Source organism: Pseudoliparis swirei, chromosome 16, assembly GCF_029220125.1.
Source record: "Pseudoliparis swirei isolate HS2019 ecotype Mariana Trench chromosome 16, NWPU_hadal_v1, whole genome shotgun sequence".
In the NCBI taxonomy this organism is placed as follows: Eukaryota; Metazoa; Chordata; class Actinopteri; order Perciformes; family Liparidae; genus Pseudoliparis; species Pseudoliparis swirei.
Window position 1 is genome coordinate 433694 of NC_079403.1, and position 9773 is coordinate 443466.

Genomic DNA, 9773 nt, shown 5'->3' on the forward strand with positions numbered 1-9773 from the left:
TGGTCTCAGAGGGTCTCAGAGGGTCTCAGAGGGTCTCTAGCGGGTCTCAGAGGGTCTCAGAGGGTCTCTAGCGGGTCTCAGAGGGTCTCTAGCGGGTCTCAGAGGGTCTCAGAGGGGTCTCTAGCCGGTCTCAGAGGGTCTCAGAGGGTCTCTAGCCGGTCTCAGAGGGTCTCAGAGGGTCTCTAGCCGGTCTCAGAGGGTCTCAGAGGGTCTCTAGCCGGTCTCAGAGGGTCTCAGAGGGGTCTTGTGGTGCGAGCTGCAGAACAAACCCAGTGAAGAGGAATGTGTTGCTGAGTCTCTGGCATGCCAGTGACTCTCATTCATTCAGCTCAATGAGAGGGGGAGGTGTGTGAGTGGGGGGGGGTGGACCGCACCATTCCATGTGGTGAGGGGGGAGTCCTCCTCCTTTTGACCTGTTGTTTACAAGCTGCTCTGAGATTAAGATATTAACATAGAATCTATCCAGTTTCCTTCATGTTTCTTTACTGTCATGTTTCATGTTTCTATATTTACATTTTTCATATTTTCATGTTTCTATATTTTCATATTTCATTATTTAAATTTTTTAAATTGTCATATTTTCATGTTTCATTATTTTTATGTTTCATATTTCTTGTTTCATTAGTTTTATGTATTATTATTTTTTTAAAAATTATTTTCATATTTTCATGTGAATATTTTTATGTTTTATATTTCATAAATTTTATTTTTCATATTTTCATGTTTCTATATGTTCATGTTAGGATCTCGGTCTCACCCTGCAGTTTCCCTCCTCCGAACTCCGCCCACTGTCACGCCTCCCTCCAGAAGAGCCAGCTGGGGCTCATCTCACCTGATCATCTCCAGCTGGCTTAAATACCCCGGCCCTGCTCTTGCTCACTGTCAGGTCGTTGGTTTACCAACCTGAAGCCAGTCCGTACGTCCACTCGCCCTGTGAGTTCATCTTGATTGATTGATTGATTGATTGATATATTTATTTGTCGTTTGCCAGAGTACAGGTACAAAAGCATCGAAATTACAAGAAAGGGTGGATGAAAGATTACAGCATAACATGAGGGAAGAAAAAAACCAACCCCGACTATGCCCGAGAGGGTACAGTGTGGGAGCAGGAAAAACACCTTAGCACATAAGCACATACATTTTAGACATGACTTGCAGCGAGTAGGAAGGGGGGAGGGGAGGTAATCCAACAACTGGGTGATCTAAGCCCATCCATTGGGGGCAGAAGGTAACCAGCACCGACAAGCAGCCAGCCGGTCCGGGCGCCATCACAGCAGCGCCAGCCACAGCCCGTCCGGTCACACTGGGGTAAAAAGCAGGCGAAGGCGTGGGATGGGGAGGGTAGTGAATGCAAATCAGTATTATTGAAAGTTCGTGTGTGCGTGTTCTGGTATATAGTCCTCCCCAGACCACAACAGACAGAGTTCTCAGTCCATAAGATGGTCGTTGCCATGGAGATAGCCTTGAAAGGTCCTGGGAGAAAACAACCACAGGTGTCTGTGGATAGGGGGAAGGGAATGAGAGAGGTTCTCACTTCAGCGATCTTCAGGGAGTTGTTGTTCCAGTAACGCTCTTGGCCAAGGCCCGTTCTGGTTGAGGGAGGCGAAAGCAGATAAGATTGGGATTGTTTGGTCTTCCAGCAGCTACATCCAATTTGCGCACCTACTATTCCACCACTTTCCTCCCATTTTCAAATCGATCCAATTTCGTCCGGGCAGCCTTAGGGGCTTTTAACGGCTGTCACCGTTTCCTTAATTTTCCGATAAACCAGAGCAACGCCAAATCAAACAGCAGAAATCCTGTAATCATAGTTCGAATAGGTAGATGTCATCGTCCTCCACGGAAAGGGCTGCTAGGCACACGACACGTCCATCGTGTAACCAGCTGCAACGTCCGGCAGGGCGGGCAGGTTCCCGAACCCAAGCTTCGTCGAGAAGGCGGTGTCAGTGCGTTGAGAGACCAGTTGATCAGATGATCAGTTGATCGGTCCATGGTTTTTAGTTCGAAGAGCGATGAGGAGAGAGTCTCTCAAGTATAAAACAAGACAAGACATGACGAGAGAAGCCACTGTCAGGTCGTTGGTTTACCAACCTGAAGCCAGTCCGTACGTCCACTCGCCCTGTGAGTTCATCTTCTCGTCGTTACTCTGTAAACCGGTACTTTGTTTTGGTTTTTCGCTCAGTGTAGAGACACGGTCGTCACCTGAGTGAGGAGCCCACTTTGACTATCTTTTCCTTTTTTGTTGAGTGTTCGGTTGAGCTTCCTCCCGACCTCGGAGCAAGAGACTTTGGTCTGAGACCCCTGCCTTTTGTTATTTCTGTTTTGCCTTGTTTTTGGAATAAAGCGCTGATTCTATTCAAGCTGGTGTCCGTCTGCGTTTGGGTTCAATCTCCATACCAACACATAACAGAACGACCTGAACCAACAATGGACCCAGCAGCGGCAGCAGCTTCCTCTACAGAACATCTGCAGAGGCGGTTTTCAACCAAGGTAACCTCCTGGGAGATCGCCATAATCAGCTGCAGGACTTAAGGGAGTCTCAGCAAGCGATCGGGACACAAGTGACAGACATTGGGGACAGAATGCAGGAGCTAGCGCAGTCCTACGCCTCCCAGCAACCTGTTCGTGAGGATACAGCTACGCAACCGTGAGTGTTTTGTTCCTCGCCAGACCCCTATAGCAGACATCGGGGCTGTCGTGGGTTCCTGCTCCAGTGCAGATTTGTTTTTAATCAGCAGCCCCGTACTTATGCCGGACTACGCTAAGGTGGCTTATACGGTGGGATTGCTGCGGAAGAGCTCTAGTCTGGGCGAGGCATGGCTCGACCGTCGTTGTTCAGAGCAGATCATCTGAGTGGTTTATTGGAGAGTTTAAGAAGGTTTTGACCACCGGTTCACGCTCAAGATGCAGTTCAACGTTGCTCCAGGTCATGAGAACTACCAGCGCCGCTGATTTCGCTGTGGACTTCCGGTTCTGGCCGCGAGTCCGGTTGGGACGAGGTGCCACTGAGGATTTTTCGAACAGTCTTCGACCGCCTGAAGGACGAACTCGCGGTCTTGCGATGAACCCGAGTCTCTGGATGAGCTCATTTCGCTTTCTGTGCGTCTGGACACCCAAATTCGAGAGCGCCATCGGGAGAGGTCCTACGGGTATCGCAATCCTGTGCGCCCGACGGTCTCCGCTCCCAGTTTCCGGTTACCAGACTCACCTCACCGCAACAGCACCGGTTACTCCCGCTCACCACAGCGGTGGCGCCACCTATGGATCTGGAGGAGCCGATGCAGCTAGGGCGGACTCGCCTCTCCCAGGAGGAGAGAGATCGGCGCATCCAGCGCAGGAGTCTGTCTTTATTGTGGTGAACTGGGACACCGCGTTCAAGTGCCAGTCCGCCCAAAAGAGAGGGCTCGCCAATAAGACTGGGGATATTGGCGGCGACTCTAAGCAGTTCCCACCCCAAGTCTCAGTCCCTGTTCCCAGCTACTCTGCGCCTACCGGCGGGCCCTATGCACCTGTCTGTGCTCGTCGATTCGGAGGCGGAACAGAACCTTCTGGACTCCACTCTTGTTGAGAGAAGGGATTCCAGTGGAGACCCTGGACCGTGCCCTGCTGGTAAATCGTTAGATGGCAGCCCGCTGGCCAGGATTACACACCAGACCCGGCCCTTATCGCTCCTCGTGTCAGGTAATCACCGCCAGGACATCCGATTCTCGTGTTCCCTCGCCGCATAGCGCCTCTGATTTTGGGACACCCGTGGCTCAGAGACCACAACCCCAAATCAACTGGGTTGAGAGCAAGATTACTGGTTGGAGTCCCACCTGTCTCTCCCGCTGTCTCAGATCAGCAGTTCCCGTCGGACCCCTCAGCTCAACCCACGGACACCGAGCCTACTCTCCTCCGTCCCTGAGTATCTGGACCTAAAGGAGGTTTTAACAAGAAGCGGGCCCTTTCACTACCTTCCCATCGTCCCTCGACTGTGCAATTGACCTGCTCCCGGCGCACCACTCCCTACTAGCCGTCTGTATAACCTTTCTAGACCTGAACGCGAGTCGATGGAGACATACATTACCGACTCTCTCGCTGCAGGGATTATACCCTCTTCCTCCCCTCTGGGGCGGGCTTCTTCTTCGTCACCAAGAAGGATCGGAGCCTTCGTCCCTGCATCGACTTCAGAGGTTTGAACCAAATAACCATTAAGAACAAGTACCCATTACCACTTACCACTTATCACCTCTGTCTTTGAATCCCTAGCCAGCGCCAAGATCTTAACTAAACTGGACCTCCGCAATGCCTATCACCTTGTGCGGATACGCGAGGGGGACGAATGGAAGACCGCATTCAACACACCCTTGGGCCACTTTGAGTATCTGGTAATGCCTTTTGGGTTAACCAATGCCCCCACCGTGTTCCAAGCCTTGGTTAATGATGTCCTCCGTGACTTCCTAAACCGTTTTGTGTTCGTATACCTGGATGACATCCTCATTTTCTCCTCAGACCCACAAGAGCACAGCTGCCATGTCCGTCAGGTTTTACAACGCCTGCTGGAGAACCAACTCTTTGTAAAGGCCGAGAAGTGCGAGTTTCACGTGTCCTCTGTGCAGTTCCTGGGCTTTATCATCGAGGAGGCCAGCTCAGAAAGGACCCGAGAAGGTAAAAGCAGTAACGGAGTGGCCGGTACCCTCGTCGCGACGACAGCTCCAGCAGTTCCTGGGGTTCGCCAACTTCTACCGGCTCTTCATTCGGGACTACAGCCGCGTGGCCAACCCCCTGACTCAACTCACCTCCCCTAAAGTGGAGTATACCTGGACTCCTGAGGCCGACAGGGCTTTCCAAACCCTTAAGGAGCGGTTTGCCTCAGCCCCTATCCTGGTCCACCCCGACGAGACCCGTCAGTTTGTCGTCGAGGTGGATGCCTCTGACACCGGAGTCGGAGCCATCCTATCCCAGCGGTCCGGGTCCGACTCTAAGCTCCACCCCTGTGCGTTCTTCTCGCGTAAACTCTCCTCTGCGCAGAAGAACTACGATGTTGGCAACCGGGAGTTGCTGGCTATTAAACTGGCTTTGGAGGAGTGGAGGCATTGGTTGGAGGGCACGGTACACCCCTTCATCATTTGGACTGACCATAGGAACTTGGAATATATCCACTCAGCCAGACGCCTCAACTCTCGCCAGGCTCGCTGGGCCTTATTCTTCGCCAGATTCAATTTTGTTATCACTTACCGCCCAGGCCACAAGAACACTAAGCCAGACGCTCTCTCCCGTCAGTTTACCCGTGCCAATGGAACCCCCACTCCGGATACGATCCTGCCAGCTTCATCCGTGCTCGGAGCCGTCACCTGGGAGATCGAGACGGCAGTTCGTGAAGCCCAGCTCACCCAACCTGGTCCCGGAGGGGGACCTCCAGACCGCCTGTTTGTTCCCCCGCCTGTCCGTTCCGGGTTCTGCGATGGGCTCACGACTCCCGACTCTCCGGCCACCCGGTATCGGCGTACAATAAATTGGCTGTGCCGTGCCTTCTGGTGGCCTTCCTCGAAAGGACACCCGGCGTATGTCAGGCCTGTACCACGTGCGCTCGCAGCAAGACCTCACACCGGCCTCCCTCAGGCTTGCTAAGACCACTCCCCGTTCCCCAACGGCCGTGGTCCCACATTGCAGTGGATTTTGTCACTGGCCTTCCCCCCTCTAATGGTCACACTGTGATTTTAACCGTGGTGGACCGGTTTTCCAAGGCTGCACACTTCATCCCACTGCCCAAGCTCCCGTCTGCCCGAGAGACCACGGATCTCCTCACCCTGCACGTCTTCCGGCTCCATGGCATCCCTGCGGACATCGTCTCAGACCGTGGTCCGCAGTTCTCCTCCCAGGTCTGGAAGGCGTTCTTCCGGACCCTCGACACCACGGTCAGCCTCTCCTCCGGGTTCCACCCACAAACTCATGGCCAAACGGAGAGGTTGAACCAGGAACTAGAGGCCATGCTCAGGTGCGTGACTGCTGCCAACCCCTCCTCCTGGAGCCAGCACCTATCATGGGTGGAATATGCCCACAATGCTCACACCTCTACGGCCACCAGACTGTCCCCATTTGAGGCCTCATTAGGCTACCAACCACCTCTTTTTTCCCAGCCAGGAGCGCGAGGTGGTGGTCCCCTCCGTCCAACACAATGCCCGTCGGTGTGGCGGGTATGGAGAGACCGGCTGCCCTGCCGCACGACAGACCGGAACAAGAGGATGGCGGATCGGCGCCGTGCTCCCGCCCCGTCTACCGCATCGGACAAGAAGTATGGCTCTCCACAAGAGACATCCCTCTTCATACCGAGTCCAAGAAGCTCGCCCCCCGGTACATCGGCCCCTTTCCCATCACATCTATAATCAACCCTGTCGCAGTCAAGCTTCAGTTACCCCACTGCATGAGAATCCACCCGGTGTTTCATGTCTCCCTCCTCAAACCCGTTGTTTCCAGCCCTCTGAACCCTCCGTCCGAACCCCCTCCACCCCCCCGACTCATTGGAGGAGGCCCGGCCTATACGGTGAGCCGCCTCCTGGAGGTTCGTCGACGTGGCAGAGGGTTTCAATACCTTGTCGATTGGGAGGGTTATGGTCCCGAGGAGCGCTGCTGGGTGCCTCGGTCTCGGATCCTGGATCCGGCATTGATCCGTGATTATCATCACCAGAACCCCGGCAGACCGGGCGGTTCGCCAAGAGGCTCCCATTGAGGGGGGGGTACTGTTAGGATCTCGGTCTCATCCTGCAGTTTCCCTCCTCCGAACTCCGCCCACTGTCACGCCTCCCTCCAGAAGAGCCAGCTGGGGCTCATCTCACCTGATCATCTCCAGCTGGCTTAAATACCCCGGCCTGCTCTTGCTCACTGTCAGGTCGTTGGTTTACCAACCTGAAGCCAGTCCGTACGTCCACTCGCCCTGTGAGTTCATCTTCTCGTCGTTACTCTGTAAACCGGTACTTTGTTTTGGTTTTTCGCTCAGTGTAGAGACACGGTCGTCACCTGAGTGAGGAGCCCACTTTGACTATCTTTTCCTTTTTTGTTGAGTGTTCGGTCGAGCTTCCCTCCCGACCTCGGAGCAAGAGACTTTGGTCTGAGACCCCTGCCTTTTTGTTATTTCTGTTTTGCCTTGTTTTTGGAATAAAGAGCGCTGATTCTATTCAAGCTGGTGTCCGTCTGCGTTTGGGTTCAATCTCCATACCAACACATAACAGTTCATGTTTCTATATGTTCATGTTTCATTATTTTAATATCTCATTTTCATGTTTCATTATTGTCATATTTTATTTATTTTTTGGGGTGATTTTCATATTTTCATGTTGCATTTTTAAGTTTCATATTTACATTTGAAATTTGTGTTCGTGTTTCATTATTTTAATTTTAATTTTCATATTTCTATATTTTTATGTTTCATATTTCCTAATTTTTTCTTTTCATATTTCTATATGTTCATGTTTCATTATTTTTATCTTTATTTTAATATTTCATTATTTTCATTTTCATATTTTCATGTTTCATTATTTTTTGTGTGATTTTCATATTTTCATGTTGCATTTTTATGTAACTTTTGGACCTTAAAATAACAGCTTGAAAAAAATTGTGCCGCTACAATGACTTTTAATATGACGATTTGCGTCTCTGCTGTTGCCATCGGGGGTTTGTGGGGAAATAACTCCTGGAGCCGCCCGGTATATCCGGCGGATGTACTCAACCTGCTTTCTGGCAGTGATTACGCAATGTCATAAAGTGCCACTCCACGCTCACAGCTCCAGTATAATGGGAGCTTTTTGGTGTTGTCAACAATATTGTATTCGATCACACGTACTCCACATTTACAGTCCCCCAAAACAAAAGTAAATGACTGCACGCGCACACCCCCCCCGCCCTCAAAGCCGGCAAACAGCTGATCGACCAGGCAGAGACGAGGCGCCGCGTTCAATCCCCGCGCTCCTTCACCCTGGTCCGGTAGGTGCTGGGCCCGTTCACAGTGTTCCTGCGCAGTCTTCTATTAGTGATCCCGCCCGTTGGTATGAATCCACAATAGAAACAGTCGCCGGGTTGCTGCCGTTCTGAGTCCGCCGTCGGTCAGCGCGCTCCAAACAAAAAAAACCTCGCGTCACCTCCCCCTCGTCACCTTTTATAACCCGTGACACGAACAAATAATAACAATAATATTATAATACAGGACAACACATGATCCCAACTCAATACAAGTGTATGCGAGGATGCATCTATCGTCACTGGGTATTTACGACACTGAAGTAAACGTTAAATAACTAAAAACCTGAAGGGGGCGCCAAAAGTGTAAAGTTACATAGTGTTGCTTTAAGTTTCATATTAACATTAAAAAATGTCATGTTTCATTTATTTCATGTTTCTATATTATCATGTTTTATTATTTAAATGTTTTACATTTTCATGTTTCATTATGTTCATGTTTCATCTTTTTTTCTTCATATTTTCGAGTTTCATTATTTTCATTTTTTAAATCTTCACGTTTCATTATTTTCATGTTTCTATATTTATTATTATGGATTATTTTCATGTTTCATATTCCATTATTTTCATGTTTCATTATTTTCAAGTTTCTATATTATACCAACAATTATACTTTGGGCTCATTCCCGTTCCTAAGAAGGCACCCGTTGTTGTTCTGAAGTTACTTTGTGCACATTATGCATCACGACTGCAGTCTCCTGAATGAACCTCAGATAGTCATCACAATCCCTTTGAGTTAAAGTTGACTCACAACAATGAACCATATGACGTTGTACCTGGTGGCTGCCCTGTGCTCTCCAACTACCTGAGGAGAAGGTGAGGTCACAGCAGGGCCCTCCACAGCTGACCCATGTCTTTAAACAGGTGGCTCAGGATAACGTGGAGGCTCCCCCTGCTGCTCCTGCAGCCCGCCGCTCCGCGAGCTCCTGGGCAAACGGGACTTCCTGGACGTCACTTCCGGTTACTGCGTGCGCATACGGTTTACTTTGTGCAGCTATTCACAACCGCCACTAGGGGCTGCTAGAGGGCGTATCACGTATATAAAGACACTGGAGCCAACGCAGTGACCTTACAGTCACACAGGCCGTGTCTACGACCGGACACTTTACGAAGGACACTGCAGAGCCCTGACATCTGTGGTGCGTCTGATGAGTCTCACATGGAACTCACGTTCACCACTTGGCGGAGTGACGGACGCAAATCTGCTTGCGATACCCGCGAAACTTAAACTGACCAAATGAAGCACTTCTTGCCCTCTGTGTCCCTTGTTTACCTTTCTCCACCCCATGTGGAAACTGCGATACCTCCACAATCGCTGCTCCGCTCCGTGGTCGACCGCTTGTGCTACCGGAGCATCTCGTCCGCCATTGTTTTAGAAATGAAATGAGAAGCTGGCGAAAGGGCTCCTCCTCTTGCGCTACGTAGCCAAGATGGCGCCCGTTGAGGGCGAGTAGTGTCCATCGTTTACTCTGCATGTTCTGCCCGTCTGCAGAGCGCCATGTGGGGACTCAGGGCTCTGGTGCTGCTGGTGGTCAGGGTGGAGCCCGGAGCCTGAAGGACATCCAAGGGCTCAGTGTCCGGCAGGAGCCACGGCCCATGACGGTTAGACCTGACGCCGAGTCACTGCACCTGAGCTAGCTCCTCACTGTTGGAGCAGCCATGATACCAGTTACACACCAATACAAAGACATGCTAAAGACGCGCTAAAGACGCACTAAAGACGCGCTAAAGACACGCTAAAGACGCGCTGAAGACACGCTAAAGACACGCTGAAGACACGC

General features: G+C 51.1%; 1 protein-coding gene across 3 annotated transcripts in view; it reads right to left on the reverse strand.

The window, feature by feature from the left end:
• Positions 1 to 9329, reverse strand: part of LOC130206306 (laminin subunit alpha-1-like) — a 33960-nt gene extending 24631 nt beyond the window's left edge. For all 3 annotated transcript variants that reach the window (XM_056434211.1, XM_056434210.1, XM_056434212.1), the window contains exon 1: positions 9266 to 9329. In XM_056434211.1, coding sequence (XP_056290186.1) covers positions 9266 to 9280 — 15 coding nt within the window. In that variant the 5' untranslated portion in view covers positions 9281 to 9329. The remainder of the gene's footprint in view (positions 1 to 9265) is intronic.
• Positions 9330 to 9773: the final 444 nt, after the last annotated feature.